This window comes from Octopus sinensis, linkage group LG12 (assembly GCF_006345805.1).
Source record: "Octopus sinensis linkage group LG12, ASM634580v1, whole genome shotgun sequence".
In the NCBI taxonomy this organism is placed as follows: Eukaryota; Metazoa; Mollusca; class Cephalopoda; order Octopoda; family Octopodidae; genus Octopus; species Octopus sinensis.
Window position 1 is genome coordinate 4664211 of NC_043008.1, and position 27522 is coordinate 4691732.

The following is a 27522-nucleotide window of genomic DNA, read 5'->3' on the forward strand; positions in this document are numbered from 1 at the left end:
ACAAGCAATCGTCTTCATTTCCAGTCTTCCTTAAAAAAATATGTCTGGCCATGGGAAATATTTCTTTGCTTGGAAGCAAGTGGAAGAGAATCCAACTGAAGAATTTGCAGAAATTCTGTCTGACAGAAAACTGGAGATTTAAAGAATGATGTTATTTATCATCATCATCATCATCATCGTTTAATGTCTGTTTTCCATGCTGGCATGGGTTGGATGGTTCGACTGGGGTCTGGGAAGCCAGGTGGCTGCACCAGGCTCCAGTCTGATCTGGCAGTGTTTCTACAGCTAGATGCCCTTCCTAATGCCAACCACTCCGAGAGTGTAGTGGGTGCTTTTTTATGTGCCACCAGCACAGGGGCCAGAGTGGGGGCTTGCATCGACCATGATCGGATGGTGCCGTTTTTCATAAGGCACATATTGGCATCTATCATAATGCCTCACCACAACCTATTAATCCACATGGCCACCACTACTACGGATTGCCATCACTCTCTCCCCTACATCTCGTTTTCTTCTCCCTAACCCCGTTTCTATCTGTCTCACAATACTTTCTCTCTAGAGAGAAAAACAGATGGAAGTAGTGAGAGAGGGGGAGATAGTGAGTGAGATAGAGACATAGAGAGGGATATATAGACAGAGAGAAGGCAGAGGTCTGGCTTCACACCTGTTTTACCTCTGTAAACCCCCTTTAAATTATGCTATGCAATATTGAGATACCTTTTAAAAACTTTTATTATAAGGAAAATGAGTATTATGATAGATGCTAATATGTGCCTTATGAATACGTTTGAGCACTGTACAGACTGGACCAAACGCTGAGAGGCCTGCTAGTATATATATATATATATCTGAGACCCCCTTCGGTCACGACACAGACCATGAGATTGCACCTAGAAAGTTACTCTTCCAAGCACAAGTCCAGGCAAGGTTGTTTATGGAAGACCAGCAGTCGCCCATGCATACCAGCCTTCCCTCTCCCCACCACTGATGTTATCTAAGGGAAAGACAAAGGGGCCGATACAGCTTGGCACCTGTGACGTAACAACTCATTTCTACAGCTGAGTGAACTGGAGCAACATGAAATAAAGTGTCTTGCTCAAGAACACAACACGCAGCCCGGTCCGGGATTCGAGCTCACAACCTCACGATTGTAAGCTCGACACTCTAACTATATATATATATATATATATATATATATATATATGCCGAAATTGCGAGGATGATCCGGTTCTTGACTGAAGATTGAAGGCTTCAAATGTCCCGTCCATGTTTTTTGTATCATCTTCTAAATTTTTTGCCTTCTTGTCCCAGTTTGTATTTTTTTACATATATATATACACACACACGCACAATATTTAAATATGAGGTAGTAATAGTTTCATGCTATGGGAACACAATAATTTAGCCAGTTTATATCCTATGCCTTGTTCTCTAAGCAATCCTTCAGGCTTCAATATTCAGCAGACAAACGGAATGCAACTCTTGGCTTTCTTTCTTTTTCTATCTTATTTTTTTTTGTTTTCTTGTTCTGCCTCATCTCATTCCACCTTTTACGTTGACCTCCCACTTATATTTTTCTCATGTTTTCGTGCAGACCAGTATTCTGTCTTGGTTTTTCAAATAAAACCAACCATGTGGTGTATTTGAGCCTGAAGGACTGCTTGCAGATGTACGGCATAAATAAATCTGCCCAATTATTGTGTTTCCACAGCATGAAACTGTTAGCAGCTCATTTAAACAGTGTCTATTAAATGATATTTATCTCTCACTGAATGCAATACTTTTCTTTTTTTGCTGACCCTTCTAATAATGGAACAGCAAACTATACACACACACACACACACACATGATCAGAAGTAATGATTTAAACAATTTCTAGAGGACTTATCCCATTAACATTGTTTCCTTTGTGGTTTCTGATAGAGCAACATCTCATTGAAAGCTTTCTATCTATAACATTTCGTTTTTTTTTTTAAGGTGTTAAAGATAATGTGATCTTGCATTTTTTAATTTTCTTTATGTGGTGGGTGTGATTTGAAGAATACTTGGCTGCTATTTTTCATAGGTTGAGTAACTGCATAGAGCTGGGTAAGCAAACTTGTTCCCCACGATAATCACACCTGAAACAGCTTACTGATGAAGAAGTCACCTCAAATTTATGAATCTATGGAATGAACATTTATTTTTCTTCTCAGTACAAAAGCACTTACAGGTTCTTGTGCACTTACAAATAGCTGCCAGTATGAAAAGGGATGCTCACTCTTGGCACAGATGTTTCCCTTCATCAGCTAACGCCATTAATTGTAATAGCATTCAACATTAATATAAACATCTTTATTCACAAAGACACACTGAAGTATTTTGACAAAACAATTCTCTGTACATCAAGACTTGAAGAAATCCATTTGTGATGATTAATAATATAACTGAAATTAGTTTGCCAGTAACGATGTATTTATTATTCTGTAACATCGAGATGGTTTCCTTACACTGACACCAATCGTAGTCAAATATTCTTTGAATTTCAATATTGCAGAAATCCGCTTTATTCTTCAGCTTGTAACATTGTGTATAATCGTAAATGAAGGAATGGGCGATCACAACCTACACTATTTAGATTTCTAATACTTGTTATTCTTAATCCCTAGTTTCAAGAGGACAAATGCCACAAGTTACAGGGATGTAGACAAACCAACACAAGTTGTCAAACGGTGGTGGGAAAGCAATACACACACACACATTGGGCTTCTTTCAGTTTCTGTCTATCAAGTCCACTCACAGGGCTTTGGTCAACCTGAGGCTATAGTAGAAGATATTTGGCCAAGGTGCCATACAAAGGGACTGAACCAGAATGATATGGTTGAGAACCAAACTTCTTACCACACAGCCGTGCCTGATGTATTTACATATGTGTGACAGATGATGTAGCACAGCTTACGTAACTAACACAGATTGCAAAACAGCAGCCAACCAATGGAACAAACGTCTATTCTTTCACTTCTCTTACCTGATCAGTTTTTATAAATACTCTCCAGCATTGGGATTCCTGGACTTTCATAACAATGGACAGGCTACATCCTAGTCTTAACCATGGGTTTTCTCAATAGCTACACACTAGGCAGTGAGCTTTTGTGAGTTCTATGTAATTCTATGAATCCCAATTCATGTGTGTATATGTATATATATATATATATATATGAGTTCAGCAAAATTTAGATTCAGATGAATATGGTACTTAAGTCAAAGGCACCAGAATTTTGTATGGTATTATCCACATAAATCAATGGGGTGATTATAATCAAAATAAGTAACAAGTATGTCCGAGGTAGGGTGCTACAATTGTTTCATGCTACTTCATTTTATTAAACACTGTTTAATAAAATGAAGTAGCATGAAACAATTGTACCACCCTACCTCAGATATACTTGTTGCTTATTTTCATCATCATCATCATCATCATCATTTAGCGTCCGCTTTCCATGCTAGCATGGGTTGGACGGGTCAACTGGGGTCTGTGAAGCTGGAAGGCTTCGTCAGGCCCAGTCAGATCTGGCAGTGTTTCTACGGCTGGATGCCCTTCCTAACGCCAACCACTCCGTGAGTGTAGTGGGTGTTTTTTACGTGCCACCTGCACAGGTGCCAGACAGAGCTGGCAAACGGCCACGAACGGATGGTGCTTTTACGTGTCATCGGCATGGGGCCAGGCGATGCTGGCAACGGACACGAACGGATGGTGCTTTTACGTGCCACCGACACGGGGCCAGACAGAGCTGTGTGTGTGTGTGATGAGAATGGAGATAAAGTTTTACATTTATTCAGTAAATCCTTACATGCATTTTATTCATGAAAATTTCTAGCATGCAAAGAATTACCTTGTAATTAGATTACATCAGCAAATCATCAGAGATTGTATAACAAAAAGAAACAGCCATGCAGGCCATTATAGTAGTTTGACAAAATCATGCGTGAATATAAACAAACAAAGACACAATCAAATCTAAAGTTATGTGACTTAGGTTTTATTTGTGACTTGCTCAAAGAATTTGTTATTCATGGAGAAATTGCAAGACTGAAAATTAAGTTGAAAATCAAATTTATTTGTCAGTAAACTTGATCTCTCTCTCTCTCTCTCTCTCTCTCTTCTCTTCTCTTCTCTCTCTCTCTCTCTCTCACCAGACAGATAGATACAGAGATAAATTGAGTGTTGGTTCCTACATAAGTTTCATCATTTGTAGCTGTTTGGAACCCAACTCTGGGTGTTCCAAGTGCATTTGGATGCCTAAATGCCATAGATCGTCATGGAAACACTTTATTGCATTTTGTTACAGATGTCTGATATTAGACCTCAGTAACAGAATGCAATAAAATGTTCCCCCGATGATCCATTGCAGCTAGGCATCCAAGTGACCACAGAACATCCAATGCTGTGTTCCAAACGACTACAAGGGAGAAACATATAAAGGAACTAATAGTCTCTATTTGTTGTCAGCCTAACTCTCCCTTACGGGAGTTCTATATATCATTATTACTGCTAACACTACTAAGTACAGTGGTAGACTAACCATTATTCTGAAAGCTAACTGGGTAAGGATAAATTATGCCAAGCTCTGACTCAAACTGTAGTGGTCTTACATCAAGCTGTGCACACAAGATGTATATATGTGTGTGCATGCATATCCATGTGATTGTGTGTATTAATGTTTATATTTGTATATATGTCTATATATGTTCCGATGTGATTGACACCAGCCAGTTAAAGAGATATGTTCTTCCATTAGTTTACATTTAGTTCATTTTAATTACGTTTTCATGTTTTAATTATGTTTCATAGGTCATTAGGTGGCAATATTTATTGGCTTATATTCTTTAATTAATCTATATGTTTGTGTTCAGAGATTCCTTCAGTTATTATTGCTTTCTCTTTTATTTATTTCTCATGTAGGTTTTTAGAGTTTTGTTTAATAACTTCTCTTTGCTATGTTTAGTTTTCTTGTTTATTTTAATGTTTTATAGTTTTTCATTTTCCACAGTTCTTTAAGAGACAATGTCTATGCTGATTGTATTTCTTTGCTTTCCATATTTATTTCTTTAATCTCTATGCTTGGTAGCGATAGACATGTGACAGTTTATGTTTGGAATTTGGTGCTATTTATTTGTTTCGTAACTAGAAGCAGGTAGAGACATAATGAAGATATTCTGCTAATGTTTGGCCCCTGCTTCATCTCTGTTATTCTATGATTATTGTTGACACTGCTGAATTGAGTGGTATTGCCTAGGTGTTGAAACTATAATGATATCCATTTTGCAGCTGATGATGGGATGTATATGTCTGATATACGTTTTTTTATTTGTATGTGCTGTTGACTGTGAACCCTTTGTATTTTGTGTTCTCATTGTTTCTAAATTAACCATCCTTCAAATTCTAGCTGTGGTAATGGTTAAACTTGTTTAGGGATGGTTTGTTGCATGCATTTATATACATATACATATATATAACAGAGTAGTAGAAAAGTTGGATTCAGAGAATCAGGCAACCTTCACAATTATCTCCCCATTTGGAATAAGCAGTCAGTTTGCAGAGTTATCAATTACTGTGTAAGTGTAATACACTATATCTGTGCAATTGAGAATCTTGGAAGTCTGGACAATAAATTTTTCCTCAAGGAGTAAATAAAGTATAAAGTGAAGAGGTGTAAGAAGTGAAAGTATATTTATTGCTTTATTTTTCCATGTGATATCCTCGTTGTTATTGTAGCTGTTTTGTAAGCCTCCTCATCTTATTCAGCTCATGACATCTACCCTGGATGCTGATCTGATGAGTCAGCTGCCTTTATTTGCATCAATTTGTAAATATACACTTGTACTCTATAATGATGAGCATACATATTGATATAAACATGTACACATAATCTTGCATACTGTAACTAATAATACTACATGATGAAGGTTACAAAATGGCTATAATCAGGAATTTCATATGAAAAACTAAAAATACATTTCTTTCCACTTGTCACATCTCCAAGCATTTTATATCTGTATGTTTGTATATATTTGTGTATGTTTGTATATACACACACACACACACACGCACGAACACAGACATAAAAATGATGACTAGGGTTCGCAAAAAAAACGATAATTCCCAAAACCGAATTCTAGCAAAAACTGTCCGACGAACGGCAACGGGAAACTCAGAGTAACAGGTTTTGTTGAAATTTCTGCTGCTTTAAATAAAGCATATTATTCTACCACTGGTATTTGAGTACTCTGTTTTCCACCTTGTTTCACATTTATGTGTTTACTCCGGTATATATATATATATACATATATATATACATATATATACATACATGTACTTATGTGTGTGTCTGTCTGCCTGACTGTCTGAGTGTGTATATATGTATGTACGTATATACATTTGTGTGTATGTGTGTGTGTATATATATATATATATATATATATATATATATGTATGTATGCATATATATATATAGGCATACAGATGTATGTCTATGAATATATGTATGTGTATGTATATATGTGCATGTATGTATGTATGTATGTATGTATGCATGTATAGGCATATATATATAATTTGTAATGCATTGTCATGTGCATTTCCTAAATATTCCAAGTCCTTCTTTTTAAAGTCTCATTCCATTCATGTCTCCAATACCTCTGCTCTCTTCATATGCATGCTCACTAGGCTTCGCAAATAACCAATAATTCCCAAAACCGAGTTCAAGTATTCTCAAAACCGGTTAAAAACTGGTTTCCGCGGGTACTACTTAAGAAGAGTGGTCCCGGTGCGCGCACTAGCTAGTCGTGACTAGTCGATCCTTACTTTGTGTTTTTGTGTTTTATTTACTTTGTTTTAAAAAATCATTTACTTTGTGTAAAAAAATTATTTAATTTGTGTTTTATTTCCTTTGCTAGATAGTCGTTGTAGGATCGACTAGTCACGACTAGCTAGCGCGGATGCGCGAGTGTGCGCACCGGGATCACTCTTCTTAAATAGTGCCCGAATTCTTTAGAGATTTCAAATCCATCTGTTACCATCCTGGGCTCTTCATTCATTTTCTTCATTGCGCTTATTTTATTCACGAATGAGTCCATTACCTTCGTAAGTAGATGGGACAACAGTAACACTTGTGTTTAGGTTCCCTCCTATTTCATTTTCTTTGTATAATTCTGTTGTGTTCCCAGCGTCATGTTCAGGAAATAATCTCCTATATGTTTGGTCAGCATACTTCCTTAAATGTTGTTTCATTAAAAAATAGAAAAGGTCCAGAAATTGGCTCACCTTTAAATTTCCTTGGGTTATGTAAATACCTCAAGAGAGTCGAGGTTTCGACATTTCTTCTCTTATTATATCTATGAATAAGTCTTTCACGAAAATTTAGAACCAAAGGGTTGCCGACGATATTCAGTTAATTCAATAAAAATTCTATAAAATATTCCGCTTTCAGTAAACCCATATTATCAGCGTAAATAGCCTTCAAAAGAATTTCTACTGAATGCAGAATTTCATATAGTAAATTGAGAGATTTCCATTCTTCGTCAGCGATGGGCATCTGTGGAAAGTTCTGCTCGTAAAGCATTTGGAATACAGCTTTTCAATTTCAAAAATCTCTCAATCATATGGAATGTGCTATTCCACCGAGTTCTGCAATCCAGTAGAAGTTTATATTCTCTGTTATCAAAGTTCGCTCGTACAAAATCTTGCAAAATTTCATTTTTTTGTAGGAGATTTACGGAAAAGTTTTGAAATTTTTCTTACCTTTTTTAAAACTCTGCTAAATTCAGGTTTTAGCTGGGGAAAACAAGCATTTTTGTGAGCCAAATCTGTTTGACAAAGTATGTCTTGTTGGCTTAGGTCAGCTTCATCATCACCGTCGTCTGTTATGGCGATCACTATCGTCTGTTATGGCGATCTCTTCACTTTTTTTATCAAAAAATTTAGTGTTACTTCCTTGAAATGACTCTGGAACTGGTTATTACATATGCTCAATGGGAAAGATCACCCGACTGAAGACTAACAGCATCCCCTTGACTTGCTATGAATAAACTCAGTTACCTGCAAATTCAAAGAGTCAGCCAGGGGTTAGCAAAGGAGATGACAAGGTGCTGATCTAAGGTTCAAGGGGAAAGAAGGTGAGAATTGATATGTTGCGATATGTTTCAATGAAACAGACAGCACTCTCAACTAAAGGCGACCAACAACAGTTCAGTTAGTTCAGTTTCAACGATATTTCTTGAAAAGAAAAAATGGAGAAATGTTTTGTGAAAAAAAAAAAGAAAAGAAACAGCGGATCTTTTCCCTTTGACCGGCACATTTCAAAAATAGTTATTTGTAACTAAACACTTTTAAACTTCGTATACTGGTAGAATGTGTTACATAAAACATCTTTTACTGAAAAGATCCAAAACAGCAAACCTTAAAATCGGTTTCGGTTTTACTGATCATAATATGAAACCGGTTTAAACCAGTTTTATAAAACCTTTGAGGCCTAATGCTGACTACTGGTTCTGCCTGCTGTCTGATGACATCATTTATTCGCTGACCTTTGATGTCAAAGGTCATGTGTAAATGAAGCTGCTGTTTTCATAGTTTGGTTATTGCTTGTCTCTTGAACTGTGTGATGTTTGTGACTTTGAAGAAGGCCATATTGCAAAAGTGAAAAGTAAATTTAAAACAAAACGCTCTCTATCCTCTCTCTCTCTCTCTCTCTCTCTCTCTCTCTCTCTCTCTCTCTCTCTCTCTCTCTCTCTCTCTCATATATATATCAGTCTATCTATCAGTCCATTTATCTGTCTATGTGTTTGTCTATCTACCATATCCATGTCTATATCCATGTCATTCTATCTATCTATCTATCCGTCTGTCTATCTGTCTATCTATCTATCTATCTATCTATCTATCCGTCTGTCTGTCTGTCTATCTATCTGTCTGTCTATAAAGAGTTCCAGAACATCTCGTTCCTCTCCCCTTTATTGCATGTAAACTTTACCATAGTATTTTTGTCCTATACCTGGCGAGCATAGGATTCAGCGAGTATTTCAAGAAAGCTCCAGCTATTTTGCTAAATTTGAATATCTGTGATTTTTTTTATCAAAGATTTTGCCATCGCTTACAAATTGTTTACTTCCTGAGATTGTTTTACTTATCATAAACAGCATGTTTCTGCCATCTTCCTTTACCCAGCAATCCAATGAGACTGCTACATGTTTAACTACTGCTACATGTATACTCGACTACTTTGCTTAGCTGTCGGAAAAGACAAAGGCTTCGTCAGGGAATAGAAGAACTTTAGCAAATGTCATGTAAAAAAGTTACTTTTGTCTAACTTCAGCAAACGTGATCAAAGATGTTCCAACCATGACTATCATACCTTTTCATGTATTTTGCACTCATTCTTTAATGTGTTCTTTTTTAAAATAGTAGGATATGATTTGAGGGAGACGTGGTTGTTATTTCTATCAGATTGATGATAACTTCTGGCTAAAACAAATAATATTGTCTATAGTTGTGCAGCCTCTTCATCTGTTTATCCTATTCTCTCAGTGTGTATATTGTGATTTGAGGGGATTTGTTGAACGTTGTTCTTTAGCAACTTTAACCAATTCTGATCAGGTGGGCATGGAACCAAAGGCATTCCAACAATAACAGTCTCATCTTTTATTGCAGACATTGAGTTCCCAAGGGACAAGATTATCTTATATTAAAATAATAGAGTTGGGAAGTGGGAAAAGGCTGTTTAGTTGTTATTTCAGCAAATCAAGTGTTCTTGCAGGATGCTCTCTCAACGCCAGGACAACCCTGATATATGAGAAAAGGCATTCCAACCATTGCAATATCATTTTTTTCTCAATAATAGCACACTAATAACAATAATATCTTAAGCTGGAATCTGCAAATTTCAACATCTTTTTTTACGAGTTTAGATTCTTCATCTTTTGAAGCTGATTCATATGTATTTAACATTTTCTGTCTGCAGTTCATGAAGCCACCCAGAATGCATAGCCAAATTATTTTGTGGCAGTTATGATTTTCTGGGCCCTTATTTATCTTTGCTTCCTACTGTCATTTTCCATGATAATTTTTCTCAGCCACTTTAGCTATTTACAGCAATTTTTATCTGTATTGATTTCCCACTGTGTTACAAATTTTAATAATTTTCCTGCAAACTATGCATGTCTATGATTCGGTATATTTCATCTTCATGCCTCTAGGTGTAGGTGTAACTATGTGGTTTCATTGTAACTAAAATTTCAGGTTCAGTCCCTCTGCGCAGCACTTTGGGTGAGTATATCCAGATCTTTACCTTTTGACCTACAGATTTAAAAAATAATTTTTTGTAACTAAACAATTTCAAACTTCGGACACTGATAGAATGTGTCATATAGAATATCTTTTACTCTTAGCATTTTTGAGAAAAACTTATATTTACGAAGTTATTTCGCGTCAAAGTTCTCGTATTTTGGTAATTTCAACCAATCAATGATGTGTATTCAGCTGAATAAAATTACTGCTGTTGTTTGTCAACAAGAACTATCGACTGTGTATATTTCGTTTGTCACTGTTGTTTACGACATTGTTCGTGTGTTTGTACTGGTTTTAAGGTGTTAGGGTTTTAGGATTAGGGTTAAGGTTTTAGGGTTAGGGTTGCCATAAATAACAGTGACAAACAAAATATACACAGCCGGAAGTTGTTTGACAAACAACAGCAGTAATTTTATTCAGCTGAACACATGTCATTGATTGGTTGAAATTACCAAAATACGAGAACTTTGACGCGAAATAACTTCGTAAATATAAGTTTTTCTCAAAAATGCTAAGAGTAAAAGATATTCTATATGACACATTCTACCAATGTTCGAAGTTTGAAAGTGTTTAGTTAAGAAAAATTAATTTAAAAATCTGTAGGTCAAAAGGTAAAGATGCATATATCCTACTGTTGCCCTGGGCTGACCAATGCCTTGAGAGTGAATTTGGTAGACAGAAACGGTGTAGAAGCCCATTGTATGTGTGTGTGTTTGTCCCAGCATGACTACTTGATAACCAGTGCCAGTTTTGTTTATGTAGTTAATGGTTTGGTAAAAGAGACCAACAAGATAAATTCCAGACTTAAAAGATAAATACTAGGATTGGTTTCTTCAACAAAACCTTTCATGGTGGTACCCCAGCATGGCCACAGTCCAATAACTTAAACAAGAATTTGTAAATTAAGATATAAATAAATGAATTATATGTATTTGAATCTCCTGTTTGCAGAAGAGGGTTCTTCATTGAGTTTGTGAATAGACTTGCTACTACAACCAAGCATCTTCTCATGTGTATTTTATATCATCATCATCATCATCATCATCGTTTAACGTCCGCTTTCCATGCTAGCATGGGTTGGACGGTTCAACTGGGGTCTGGCAAGCCCGAAGGCTGCACCAGGCCAGTCAGATCTGGCAGTGTTTCTACAGCTGGATGCTCTTCCTAACGCCAACCACTCCGAGAGTGTAGTGGGTGATTTTATGTGCCACCGACACAGGTGCCAGACGAGGCTGGCAGATGGCCACGCTCGGATGGTGTTTTTTATGTGCCACCGACACAGGTGCCAGACGAGGCTGGCGAACGGCCACGATCGGATGGTGTTTGTTACGTGCCCACAGCACGGAGGCCAGTCGATGCGGTACTGGCTACGGCCACGTTCGGATGGTTTTCTTATGTGCCACCGGCACTGGTACCACAAGGATACAAATTCCATTGATGTTCATCTATTTTGATTTGGTTTGATTTGATTTAACACTTTGTTAAAAAGCAGCAAAAATATCACAAAAACTGTTATTCAGAATAACTTTCCCGTTCATCACAGTTTGTTCTAAACAAAACTATCTGACAAACAGGAACATGAAACTCTGAGTAACAGTTTTTGTGATATTTTTGCTGCTTTTTAATAAACCATATTACTCTACCTTTGGTATTTGAGTACTATTTTTTCCACCTTGTTTCACTTTTATGTGCTTACTCAGGTATATATATATATATACACACACACAACAGGCTTCTTTCAGTTCCTATCTACCAAATCCACTCACAAACCTTTGTTTGACCCAAAAGCTATAGTAAAAGACACTTGCCCAAGGTGCCACACAGCGGGATTGAATCCAAATGAAGTAATTGAGAAGCAGACTTCTTACCACACAACCACCCCTGCACCAATGATCACACCTGTACCAATATATGTGTATGTATGTGTGTGTGTGTGTGTGTGTGTGTGTGTGTGTGTGTGTGTGTGTGTGCTCAAATATATACAGACGCAGGAGTGTGGCTGTGGGCTAAGAAGCTTGCTTCCCAACCACATGATTCCAGCTTCAGTCCCACTGTGTGCGACCTTGGGTAAGTGTCTCCTACTGTGACCTCGGGCTGACCAAAGCCTTGTGAGTGGATTTGGTAGATGGAAACTGACAGAAGCCCATCATATGTATATGTCTGTGTGTGTGACTGTGTTTGTCCCCCTACCATTGCTTGACAACCGATGTTGGTGTGTTTACATCCCCATAACTTAACAGTACGGCAAAAGAGACTGATAGAATAAGTACCAAGCTTACAAAGAATAAGTCCTTCGACTAAAGGAAGTGCTCCAGCATGGCCACAGTCAAATGACTGAAGCAAGTAAAGGAATAAAAGAATACATATATGTATATATGTATATATATATGTATATATATATATGTATGTATATGTGTATATATATATATATATGTATGTATATGTGTATATATATATATATATATATATATATATATATAATATATATATATATATGTATATATATATATATATATATGATTGATTGATTGATTCTAGTTTCAGCTTATGAGCTGTGGCCATGCTGGGGCACCGCCATTTAAACAATCTGTCAGAAGTGGGATAGATTGTTTAAATGGCGGTGCCCCAGCATGGCCACAGCTCATAAGCTGAAACTAGAATCAATCAATCAATCATATATATATATAATATATATATATATTATATATATATATATATGAATATATATATATATGTATATAATAAATATTAGGGAATAAATCTAAATTTACAGGGAAAAAATCAGATTTAGGATTAAACCCAATTTTATAGTAAAATATTATATAATATTATTCGAGACAAAACCACTATTTTGCAAAACAAACAAGGAAAGACTTAATCAATACATAAAATTTTAATAAAAAGTAAAAAAAACCGCCACTACAATTGTTTCTTGTCCTGATCGACAATCTTCAGGTGGACTTCCAATTTTCAAGTCAGTTTCAAATTATGAAGATTGTCGATCAGGACAAGAAACAATTGTAGTGGCGGTTTTTATTAAAATTTTATGTATTGATTAAGTCTTTCCTTGTTTGTTTTGCAAAATAGTGGTTTTGTCTCTAATAATATTATATATATGTATATATGTATATGTATATATATATATATATATATGTATATATATATATATATATATATATATATATTATATATATTATATATATATATACATATATATATATATATATATATATATATATATATACATATATATATATATACATATATATATATATATATACATATATATATATATACATATCAGAAAGACAGACACTGACATGTACATGCATATTTATTCATTCTTTTGATGGCTGCTTTGAAGTTTCACTCGGAATTGACTTTGTCAGGCTGTTGTGGTAAACCATTGTAAAAACTTCAAAGTTACCCAGAAAAATTTTAAATATCCAAGTCTACAGTTTTTGTTTGTTTGTTTGTTTTGCTTACTCTTCACAGGTTTTTAATGCTAGAAAAGCAGTGTTAAATGGGTATCTCTTGCTCAGAGGTATGGGAAGGTAGAAGGGTAGTAACATGCATAGAACGATCTTGTGTCTGTATGTGCTTGTGTTTATACTTATGTGTGTGTATGTCTACGTACATGAGTGTGTGCATGTACGTGTGTGTGTGCATGTATGTGTGTGTTTGTGCATGTGTGTGTGTGTGTGCATATATATAAAGTGAGCTGGCAGAATCATTCCAATGCTGGAAAAAATGTCTTGTGGCATTTCATCCGGCTTTATGTCCTGAGTTCAAATTCCACCAAGGTTGACTTTGCTTTCAGCCTTGCAGTGGTTGGTAAAATGAGCACCAGCTCAACACTGGAGTCACCTTAATTGAGTAGACCCCTCTCCCTGTATATATATATATAAAGAAGACTCAGCAAGCCAAGTGAGACCATAAACCGTGGCCTATGCCAGTGGTGTAACCAGCCCACTTATGCGTATCTTTCCTTCATTGGACACTAAACTCTGCTTGCGAAGACAAGTTGAGGCAAGTGAAATCAAAATCAAAATCGATGACTTGCATCCGCGCTAGTGGAGCGCTAAAAGTACCATACGAGCATGACTGTTGCCAGAGCAACAAGCTGGCCTCTGTGCCGATGGCACGTAAAAGCATACAATTCAAGCGTGATTGTTACCTATGTTGCATTACTGGCACTTGTGCTGGTGGCACGTGAAAAAACATTCAAACGAGGTCATTGCCAGTACCGCTGGACTGACTCCTGTGCAGGTGGCACATAAAAAGGACCATTTGAGCATGGCCGCTGCCAGTACCGCCTGACTGACCCTCGTGCCTGTGGCATGTAAAAGTATCCACTACACTCTCAGAGTGGTTGGAGTTAGGAAGGGCATCCAGCTGTAGAAACTCTGCCAGATCAGATTGGAGTCTGGTGCAGCCATCTGGTTCGCCAGACCTCAGTCAAATTGTCCAACCTCTTCCACAGATTCCCTCAACTGATAGGTATGACATTTTTCACACAGCTGTCCTCATCCATATGCACCACATGACCATACCAGTGCAGTCGTCTCACTTGCACACCACATCTGATGCTTCTTAGGTTCAACTTTTCTCTCAAGGCGCTTACACTCTGTCGTGTATGCACACTGACATTACACATCCAGCAGAGCATACTGGTTGCATTCCAGTCAACATCATGGTGTTTGGAGTAACCACTAGTGATCGTAATGTTATGCCTCCATTCATTTTCCCACACAGCCTCAGACTCAACACAGAGGCCTACATCAAGTACCTAGAGGACGTGGTGCTGCCCTAGGTCAAGAGGGTGGCTGCTGGAAGTCCCTATGTCTGACAACAGGACTCTGCACTATGCCACACAAGCAGGAGAACCCAATCATGGCCATCAGGCAATTTCTTCAACCACATCACCCGTAACATCTGGCCACTTAACTCCCCAGACTGCAACCCCCTTGATTATTATGTGTGGGGCACAGTTGAGTGAGAGACCAACAAAACTCCTTGTAACACCAAAGATGAACTGAAGGCAAGAATTTTATGGCATCATTTGCCAACTTAAACAAGGGTACCATCCAGAAGAGTTTCAGGAGATTCCGAAGTTGTCTAGAAGCCACAGTTGAAGCCAATGGCAATTTTATTGAATAGATTTACTGTTTAGTATTTCAAGATATTTTTATGTAATTTTGGTAAATATATCTGTTAATATGAGATGTCAGGTTATTTTCATTTTTGTGTAATTTAGACAACAGTTTATTCACCACACCCTGTATACATATATTGTATAGATATATATTGTGTGTATATATATAAATATAATGTATATATAATGTATATATATATATATATATATATATATATATATATATTGTGTGTGTGTGTGTATATATATATATATATATATATATATATATATATTATATATATATATATAATAAATATTAGGGAATAAATCCAAATTTACAGGGAAGAAATCAGATTTAGGATTAAATCCAATTTTATAGTAAAATATTATAAAATATTATTAGAGACAAAACCACTATTTTGCAAAACAAACAAGGAAAGACTTAATCAATACATAAAATTTTAATAAATAGTCAAAAAAACCGCCACTACAATTGTTTCTTGTCTTGATCGACAATCTTCAGGTGGACTTCCAATAAGTCAGTTTCAAATTCATAATTTGAAACTGACTTATTGGAAGTCCACCTGAAGATTGTCGATCAAGACAAGAAACAATTGTAGTGGCGGTTTTTTTGACTATTTATTCAAATTTTATGTATTGATTAAGTCTTTCCTTGTTTGTTTTGCAAAATAGTGGTTTTGTCTCTAATAATATTTTATATATATATATATATATCTAACCACACCAAAGCAGACATTTGGAGGCCTGGTGCAACTCTCCGGCTTTCCAGCTCCTGTCAAACCATCCAACCCATGCCAACATGGAAGATAGACATTACATGATAATGATGATGATATACATACATGTGTGCACACACATATATACATATGTATGAGTGTGTGTGTGTGTGTATATACACATACACATATATGAAATGGTCAATGATAATGTACAAATTTTTTTATCTGAACAGATATCAAACAATTCAAAAATGAGAAATCAAAATATTTCTCGTTTCTTTTACTGAAATATCTCAAAGAAAATTGCTTCACCTTTCAATACACAGTCTCCTCCCAATGCACAGAGATGTAAAATTTATATGTCCGTGTGTATTAATCTCTCTTTCTGAGAATAACGAATTATTTCTCGTATGTTTATTACTTAGAACACATATCTAGCATGTTAAATAACATAATAAAATGATCAAATCAAAGTTGGAACCTGTCAATAAAACAGAATAGCTGGTCGGTATATCTCTATGCTGAGATGTTACAGATTGAGTAGGTTTTAGTCATACATTTATTTCACTGAAATGGCATCTTTCGCGGTCGCTTTTATTTCCTGTTGTTTTACACACACACACCATCTGATATGACCATCTCATCTTATTATCTTTGTTCTTAAACCCCAATTCATCCTGACCAAGAAAACCTATGCATTTTGGACGTGATTCTGTATTTTTAGTGACTACATTTATCCGATATGAACTTGCTCTTTTTTTAAGATGGTAGAGTGTATGATTCAAGAAAGATTTAGCTGCTATTTTAGATATGTCAAACAGCCATATAGAGGCTCCCACGTTAGCTCATCTTTCATTTTAGTTGTTTTTACTTTTATAGGCTGAAAAGGTTTATCATCTTCAGGATTTTCCTTAATTTTTACAATTATTAGATTGTTTTTCTGTTTTGTTTTGGATTTTTTTCCTGATGCCAAAACAGAATTTACAATTCAATGATACTTTGTCATATAACTCCGTTATTCCTAACAAATTTTCATCCATAAATTCTGTCAAACTAAATTTTTCCATTACATGAAAACCAGAAGACAAGTAATATCAATATCTTCAGAATCTTTTTAGAAAGCTATTTCATTCAAATAACTGTCTCTTTCTTGTTTAGTTTCGCTTATTCTTCAGCCAAACATTCAACTGCTGTTTGGGCATTTTTCATTTCTGAAGCAATTTTTCACTCCTCCATGACAGTTCTTTCTTAAAAGCTATTTCAGCTAGGATTAGTTCTATATTTTTCCTTCTGTAGATTTGTAATATTCTGCTGGGTCATTTTTTTTTTTTTTTTCATGAATACAAATAAAGTTATTTTCCTGTATTCCTGACACCATCACATCAAATAAACTTACCTTATCTTAAAAAGATAAAAAAAAAAAAGAAAAGAAAAGAAAAAAATCCTATTTCTTCTGTTACTTTATTGTATCTGGAAGATAGATGAAAGCTTAGATATTTTGTTTCCTTTCCTTATGTTGTTCTGTAATGCAAACTTGATAGACAGGATGAGTGCAGATGAATCCACTGGCTTGACATACAACCATTGATGCTTGTACCTACACACATGCATTAAATGAATGCTTGTGCGGACATGTAATTGTATATCAATAATATATTCTGGCTAAAAAGATGTCATAACTTATTAACAGATGCTGTATATCATAAGTGCATATCATAATAGAGTTGCGAAAAAACAAAAATGAAATTCATAAGAAAAGTTTTTATGACAAGAGATTCTGCTATTTTCAGATTGGTAACTTCTTGTCCAAAATCCAACACTTTGTAATACATGAACTTCTCTTATTTATCTGTCACTTGCTTCAGTCATTGAACCATGGCCATGCTAGGGCAGTGCCTTGATGTTGACCCCAGAACTTATTAAATCTTTTATTGGTCTCTTTTGCCAAATGGCTAGGTTAGTGGGGTATACAAGCAGTGGGTTGGACAAACACAAAGACACACACATTTATGAAACAGCTTCCACAAATTCACTCACAAGGTATTTGTCTGCCCAGGGCTATAGTAGCAGACTCTTGCCCAAGATGTAGCACCGTGGGACTGAACCCAATCCCACATGGTTGCAAAGCAAGCTTTTTAACAATGCATCCATACCTGTACCCGTTTCACAAATTTTATTAATTATTTTTGTTGTTGTTGCATGCCCTACTTTACTGAGATTATTATTTGCTGTTTTATTGGGGTCTTTTTTATTCTTCGGAAAATAAGAGTTAAAGCCTTTGTGATATTGGTAGGTCTCATCCCACCTTGGGCAAATGTCTTCTACTGTAGTCCTGGGGTAAATCTGTTTGACTAAACCCTTTAAGGTGGTGCCCCAGCATGGCCACAGTCTAATGACTGAAACAAGTAAATAACAAAAGATAGTTAACAAAAGCATGTATACATGAGAGGCTTGTCAATGCTGTGCTAAGGTGGAAGACTTTGGAAGAAAGGAGATTCTATGCGGTGTTAATTTGTATTGTAGATAAGGGATGGATAAGGAGAGCGGGTGTATTGCTGGCCTGTCAAAAACGTAGGAGGGTGGGAAAAGGGATGTTAAGACATTGGTAGTGACACGTAAGGGAATGTACTTGAAAGAGTAATAAAGGATACTTTAGGGGTAAAAAATATTAGATATTTTTTAGCTCCCTGATAGCGCTGACCTATGATCAAAGACATTCCAGCCATGACCAACGTGTCTTGATTTCAAGTATAGTTTATCCCAAACAATATCATTCCGTGTGTTCTTCACATAGTTATACTGGACTGTATCATTGAGTGTGTGTTTTTAAAGATCGAGTGTGATTTAAGCAAAACTTGTCTGCTGAAGAGTCATGTAGGGACTCCATCATGGATTCCAAATAAACCATGTGGTAATAATGATGGTGACGGTACTGGAGACGGTTGGTGTAGTGTTATTAGTGGTGATGCTGGTGACTGGGGAACTGGCTATCACGATAAGAATGATGATGATGACACAGAGGATGGCAGTTGTGACTGTGAGGATGATGATGAGGATAATGGTAAGGATGATAAGGTTAATGATGCTGCTGGTAGAGGAAGGTGATAACCATGAGTGAATATTAAGAAGATGATAAGGATATTGATTTTGCCCTTGTTTAACCCCAAAGATCAGCTGTGGTTGAGCAGACTCCTCATCAACTGACGAAAGGAATTACAACAAAGACCATTTGGCCTTTTTAGGGGAGCATCAAGAACTACTTGATCCAGTATGTCCTTTATTTATTTAAGATGGTAGAGTGTGATTTTCAAGGTGATTTGGTTGCTATTTCTAGAAAGTTGAGTAACTATGTAGAGGCTTCCTCATCAACTCAGGATGCGAGTGCAATAATTAAGGTGCTGGTGGTGGTAGTGGTGTTGGTGGTGTTGGTGGTGGTGGTGGTGGTGTTGGTGGTGTTGGTGGTGGTGGTGGTGGTGTTGGTGGTGGTGGTGGTGGTGGTGGTTGGTGGTGTTGGTGGTGTGGTGGTGTTGGTGGTGTGGTGGTGGTGGTGGTGGTGGTGGTGGTGGTGGCGGTGGTGGTGGTGGTGGTGGTGGTGGTGGTGGTGGTGAATGTAATGATGTTGCTGAAAAATCTAACATGACATCCCTAAACAGAAAATGGGGAATGTCTTATGTTCGTGTCTTTCCTAACATGCCTTATTTATTTTATGCTCTTTCATTTTATATAATATACTAGCAGTATCGCCCAGCGTTGCTCAGGTTTGCTTCAACCCTTTAGAATTGGAATTTTTGGAAAGTAAAAATTTTGCATTATGTGGCTTGTTATTCTCTTTAAGTGAACATTTTTTCTGGTTGAAATATGCTGAAAAATGGCGACACAGTAGTAAAAAAATCGTAAAAAAATAGGGATTTTCATAGAAAAAAGCATCTTTTTGATGTAAATAATTTTTGGTGTTAACATGGTTCGATTTGCAAAATGAAGAGCAAGCCTTCTTCTATCATACTCTCAATTTTGGTCAACTTGCACCGCAGGGTCTCGGAGGAGATAGTGTTAGTTGAAGGCTACCAAACCTGCCATACACAGACAACTTCAGCTTTATACAGAGAGAGATTGGTGGATGATTGTGCCATCTGTTTTGCCTGAGTTGGTCTAGGGGCAATTGGTGCACTTCGTTGGAGTTCTTGATGTGTCCAGGAAAGGTTTTGCGATTCCTTCCTTAAGATGTTGGAGATAGACTGTTTCAGGCTGGATAGTTTGTGGTTGAGTTCTCGGTTGGTAGGGTATGGGTGGAGTGGGTGGTCTAGTTGGTACATGGGAAATATGCTGAGTGTGTTGTTGTTCTTCTTTATTACCGATAGCCGTTTGAGTTGGTAGGCTGTTCAACAAATGTTGGCTTCCAGGTCAAGTAAGATTTTCTCGTTCGGCTGTTGGCTCAGGATAAATTTAGGGCTCCGATTGAGACGTTCTTGTTCTCCATGGGAGAGTGACCCACTCAAATCTGTGACTAAGGATTTCGTTGTTGATGGTATGCTGGCATCCTCGATGTTAGTGTTATCTCGTATGGTGGACGTGTCCTGTTCGTCTGTGTTGGTGTAATAGACCAAGTTGTGGCAGTATTTGGTACAAAGCCACAGGAATTTAAGTTTGAGGCATTTCTTCTCTTGGTCAACGCAGTGGTGGTAGCATCGGTCAATAGCTGCGATGGTTCTTCGGTATGTATGTTCAACGCTTGACGTGATGCTGCATATTATTTCAGAGAATTTGCCTATGTGCTCATGTAGTTGATGATGTAGATGGTGTATGATTTTTCTGATGATGAACGTAGGCATTTATTTCAGTGATCGTTGAAGAGTAAGGCTGTGGAAGCGCGTGGGGAGATGTATGTCCCTGATGGTGTTGGGAATTATGTTGTTTTTAGGCAGCGTTTAAGAAAGTTTATTTGGCATCCGATTTTAGCATGTTTCTCTGCTAGTTTGATTAACTCCCCAGTGTTTGTGAACTCAGCCTGGCCCAGACATAGAGATAGGAGAGTATTGTAGTTCACTTGAAGCATTGTGTATTGTTTGTAAAAAAATAATGTTTTGAATGGCGCAACAATGCGCTATAATAACTGTTATAATTTAATCATCCATAGTCTGATATGATATTTTGGAATATAAAAATTCCTTCCTCAGATATTCCTAGGAATTGATCGAATCACTACTTTATTGGTTTTCCAATGGTATTTTTTTTTTTCTGGAAGCATCTCAGCAGTGGTCTCACAAAGCTCCTTCCAGAATTCCTCATGACGAGTGCGTGAGGGCAGCCATGTCTCAAGCTTGTGTGTGCTGGCACATCCGTAGCGCTGCTTCTAAGTTTTGTATTATACGTGCAGTTTCCTTCTATTTTCTTTTCTCTAAATAATACATGACCATATTATCAAAAATGGACCTACTCACACCCTGATGTAGCTAAATAATATATTGACAGCCAACCCCCAGCCTGTTTTTAATTTGGGGCCCTAGTCTGTCTATGAGGATAGCTTCCTTAATTCTTAGATTAAAAAAAAAAGAAAGAAGGAGAAAAAAAAGGAAACTTCGTATAATACATAACTTAGAAGCGGCACTATGAATGTGCCATCACACATGAGCTTAAGGCACGCTCCTCATGAGGAATTCCGGAAGGAGCTTCATGAGACCAATGCAGAGACATTTCCAGTAAAAAAAAAACCAATTATAGCAAACCATTAGCATTCAGATTATTTTGTCTAATTGTAATGCATATTTATTCCCATTACTTCAAATTAATCGTGTAAAATCTCATAGGTTTGAGATTTTGATGATGTGATTGTTTATTTTAAGAATGTCATTATAAGGGTAGCTACAAGGGGTCCGATTCAGCTGGTTTGAACACAAAACAAGAAGGATATTTAAGCTGCATACGACTGGTTTAAATACGAAAGGGTCAATGGCTTAAAACAAAAATAAGCAATGTTTACAACTTTTTCCAAGATTTCCATGACTAACAGGAAGAAGGGAGGAAGTTATCATAAAACTGGGAGCTGGTCAAAATGCTTGCAATAGAGGGGTCTGTACTAAAGTGCCAGGAAGCCCACAGTTTTCTATGAACCAAATTCCACTCACAAGGCTTTAGTTCATTTGAACTATGGTAGAAGGCAATTTCTGAAGGTGACATGTTGTGGGATTGAACTTGAAACTATTTGGTTGCAAAGCAAACTCCTTAACTGAATTGCCCAGTTAAGATGATTTTGTTATTGTTTTCCCAGCCCTGAGCCAATCCTGAATGAACAGACCTATGATCAAAAGCATTTCAAACTGTGACCATCCCATCATTTTTAATGATACATAGAAGTACGCTATCTCATCTAAGGCAGAATAGCATGAGTTGAAGTAGAGATGCTGTCATGTAGGATCTCTCATTGATCTGTCGAGTCAGATGTAAATATAACTGGAAGAAAGAACTACAGACTTCCTCTTGTTTATCTCTGATCAGCCCTGATCACACCCACACCCTTTTCATCTTATCTTAAACATAGTAAACACCAGATGACATTATCTGATGTGTCTTTTGTTTTTGATAAGGTGGTAGGGTGTGATCTGAGAGGAGATGGTTGCTATTTCTTGCAGTTTGAGCGACTCCATAGAGTTGGGTATTACACCCACAGTTCACAGGCCAGACCCCCCCCCCAGTCTGCAGCAATGTTTAATGCAACCTGTAACCTCCAGTTCAGTTTTATGAAAATATGCATTATTTTTAATTTTTAAATACTGTATAAAATATTTATCACTTGCAAACATTCAGAGCTAGAACTCAACTGGAGACGTGATTAACTCATCAGAGGCACTGATTCTGATAAATTGAACCGGTCTCCTTGGGGAGTCTTTCTTTTATCTTAACCAATTGGTTAAGATAAGAAACTTATAAATCCACATTTTAAAACATTCAACCTTTTTCCCTTTCACTTTGTCTGTACATACTGAAAAGAAAAGTTGTTTTTACTTTAATTTAGTTTTTTTTTAAATTTATGCTTGTGTTCATTCAAATAAATTCTAGTGATATGAATGAGATTGAAAGGTTTTGCAACTGAAATACCGCAAGATTTCTACTAAGCATTGGTCATCAAAAACTATATACATTCATTTGAACACTTGGACATATGTCCACCCTGATCAAGCAGACCACTATCAAAAGAATATCCTTCTCTGAATAGATCTGTGATCAAATGTATTCCTTTTTCAAGATGGTAGGATGTAATTTGAGGGTGATTTAGCTGCTATTTCTAGCAGGCCAAGCAACCATATTGTTGGTTGTCTTCAGAATCGTTTATCAGGGTGAATAAATTTGTTGTTGTGTAGTCGTAGGTTAGCACTGCTGAAGCAAACCTATAACTCATCCAATATGGAAAGCAGATATAAAACCATGTTGAAGAATATAATAATGAAGATTTATAGTAGTTTTTTTTTGGTTTGATTGTTGTTGGTTTTGATGTTGTTGCTGTTTTTGATGTTGTTGCTGCTGTTGTTGCATTTAGCCAGAAATCAGCTCTGAACTAGCAGAGCTATGACCAAAAGTCTCTTTTTGTTTTACAGACAGAGTATATCCAAGTCTACATTATTCCGAGATGACAAATTATCATTTTTATGCATTGATATATTTGGTCTAATGTCTTCACTTTGGTTGTTATTCTTCACAGTCTTCTGACTTTTGAAAACCCCAATCTTCTGCAGGTGCCTGTCACTTTTTATAACATTCTTGGAAATTTTGTACTGAACCCTTTACCACCGAACAGGGTACAAAGCTCAGAGACCAGGAAATCACTTCAGGCCGAGCTACCACTTCTCCGCATTGAGAGATCACAGCTCTGATACTTCAGGCGTGTGATTCGAATGTCCCAGGAAAGAATTGCAAAATGGATTCTTCAAAGTGATCCAACCAGCAGGAGACCGAGGGTAGACAAGGAACAAAATGGTTGAATAATATCCGTAGTCTCGGTTGGTCATCGTGCTTCGGGAACCAGTCAAAAAAATTCTATTAACAGTTGCTTCTAATAGTAACCTATGGAGAATGTGACTGAGGACTCTACTCCTATGACCCTCTCAGGAATAGTAGGAGGAGAAGATGGATGAAGCCCCTTATTAAATCCATAGGGCTAGATTGTTTTTATTCCATTGGGATATTCTATTAAAAGGATGAAGAGTTAAGGCTCCTAATTTCTATGACCTAATTATTCTGTGAGACATTGGGTGTATATATATATATATATATATATATACACACACACACACACACACGCACATATACATGTACTCTGGTTCAAGAAGAAAATGAACAAACAATATCACAAGAGAATAACTAATAAGAGAATATCCTTCGTAAGGAACTATAAAATGAGAACAATCTGGCCCCATGGATTTCAAACAGATTTTAGTTCAAGCAAACGACACTGGTTTAAATAAGTCAGTGTTTTATTATTTAATTATTCAATGTATCTTCCTTGCTATTGTTTTGTTACTGTTTTGACCAAGATCAACCACGATCAAATGCATCTATGATCAAAGACATTCCAGTCATGACTATTCCACCTTTTTTTTTTCTTTTTCAGCCTTAGTGTATCTAAAAGCAACATATTCCAAAGCGTCCTTCCAATTTAAAGACAATAGTGTGATGTGAGAGGGAGATTTGGTTGTTGTTTCTAGTAGGTCGAATAATGACAGTCTCTCTCTCTCTTATGTTTTTTATTGTTGTTGCTGTGATGGTGGTGTTGGTAGTGTTTTTCATTGTTGTTGTTTGGGTTGTTGTTTTAGTGATATGCTGTTTAAGCCCACACCAGTCCTGACTGGACAAATCTATAATCAAAAGCATTCAGCGATGACTGCCTCGTTTTTTTCAGGCTTTGTGTACCTCGGACTTCATTATACAATGTGCACTTTTTCTAAGATGGCAGGGTTTTTATTTGAGACACTTGGCTACTATTTCTATCAGTATGAATAACCACATAGAAGCTTCCTCACCGGCTTCAGTTGGCCCTGTGAGGCAGCTGTAGAGCATCCAATTCCAGAATGGTGGGGGTGGTGCTGGTATTATTGTTGTTTAGTCCAAGGTCAGCCCTGATCTAGTAAAGTTATGATTAAAAGTCACAACCATTCTGTCTTTTTGCTTTCAGATGTAGAATATCAATGTGTCCTTCCTTTTTTGAAGAAGGTCGACTGTGATTTGAAAGAGATTGATCTTGCTATTTTTTCCAGATGACCACATAGATGCTCCCTTAGCCTTTCTTGACAAGAATTATCATTAATGCTAATGATTTTTCTTTTCATTACAGGTGTAATTTTAATTAATTAAAGATTATTTTTAATTGTTAAATGATGTTAACCCTCCCCGCCCATTTAATTCTTGATTTGTGATGACAACAAAAGGGGCACAATTCTAGGATAATTCTAGGGTGACAGTTCCTCTTTCAAGGAACCGCATCACTGGGTCTCCATTTCTGGGATTTCATAACACACAAAGGATCAAAACCTTAAAAAAAAATGGTATTCTTCACATGGAAAGTTAACATTTAAAACTTGCTTTTGTTTTAAATGTTAAGAATTTAGAAAAAAATGTAGAAAATCTTGCTTACCTTGTCTTATTAATTATATTTGTTTATTAAATAATTATTAACCATGGCATCTCATCTGAAAACCACTGCTCTAAACCTTAGTTTCCCCTCTATCCCTCTGTTTTCTTTTCTATCTGTATATTTCTTGCTATTTCCTTCCTATTTTCCTATGTATAAGCATCTCTGTATCTATCTACACACATTTTGTATACACTCACATATTCCCATCCAATCACACACTTTAGTCATCACTATTCTCGAGCCTTTCTTTCTCCCTATATTCTTCATATGTGTAAATCTATATATACAGGTATATAATTTCTCCAAGATCAAATTTTGCTGATTTCATCGAAAATGATCTTTTAGAAATGCTTTCCTCATCAACTCACTTCTAATTAACAAATAAAGGGAATATTATTTAAAAACCTAGCATTTATCAGAATGACACTTTAAAAAGTATTCATATGAAACGAAGACCTCTCCCTCTCTCTCTTCCATTTATATTTAACAGGCAATGGTTATGGTAAAGTTTCAACGGTACCATACAATATTTACAAAACTCTTGTTTTAAGCAAAAGCTATCCTATGACAAAATTATGTCCACACTGAATGTGTAATAAATATAATTATTTCAATGTTACTTTAGACAACCAACTTTTTGTGCATTGGTTAGAAACTACATATGAAAATGTACACAGCTGAGAGGGAATTGTGGTGCCTTGGGGAGGGGGGCAAAATTTGACATCCTGTCTGAGAATAAACACAGTTCCCTGCTGTAGCATCTCGTTAGTTGTAGTCTTTTAATCAATCTTCCCCAGCTTCAGATGCCTGCGAAGGGCATTAACTTTTAAATAATCCTTAAAAAATATTTATGAATGTAAGAACAAGGTTCTTTAACTTCTAGGTTAATCAGGATTCCACATCTGTTTGGTTAATTAATATATTTTATAACTTTTGTTTATATAAGGAAGTGGGAGAATGAGGAAGAATGCCCATAGCCTTTGCTGGCCGTCCCAGACTGTTGGGTGTCAGGTGAAAGTGATGCTTCTAATGGCCAATGTGAGCCTCAGAAGGTTAAGATCTCCAGGAAAAGTTTGGGCACAAAAGGACTTGGACATTTCTACAAAATAATATTCAGTCAGTCAAAATTTTAAGTATTCTAGAAGGAATCACAAGATTGAAAATATATTCAGCATCTGGTTTTTAAATACTTAATCAAAATAATCAGAAAATATTGACTTTTTTTTTTTCTTTGGATTTGAAGAAATTTAGCCAAAGTTTTATTGTTTTATGTGTCTACCTTTATAACAAAATTTATCGAATATATTTTTTTTTCTCTCTCTACTTTTTGCAGGAAGGAAAGGTGGTGGTGGTGGTGGTTCAGATGGAGGTAATGAGCAAAACTTTTATACTTATTTTTATTCAAATGATTTGTTTTAGTTTAAATGTTTTAGAAAAAAATTTAAATTACATTGTTATTTTTTATATGATTATTTTTTTTTTATGAAGTAATTTGCATATCTTATTTGATAAGCCAACTAAGAAACAAATAAAATATTCTGAGACGCAATCCACATGAAAAAAATCACTAGTTAAGTCAGTGTTAACATTTCTCTTCTAGTTAACATTTCAATGTTTCTGACATTAAATATGTTACCACTGACAGAACCATTGTTTCTCTTGTGGATGGTGTCTCTGAACCATTTCTTCTGTTTTGCTA

The 27522-nt window shown here is 36.3% G+C and overlaps 1 protein-coding gene across 1 annotated transcript in view; it reads left to right on the forward strand.

Moving 5' to 3' along the window:
* The window catches only part of LOC115217806, a 549517-nt gene that overhangs the window by 350636 nt on the left and 171359 nt on the right, over positions 1-27522 (forward strand). The window contains exon 6 of the mRNA XM_029787489.2: positions 27157-27192. Within this exon, the coding sequence (XP_029643349.2) occupies positions 27157-27192 (36 nt within the window). The remainder of the gene's footprint in view (positions 1-27156; positions 27193-27522) is intronic.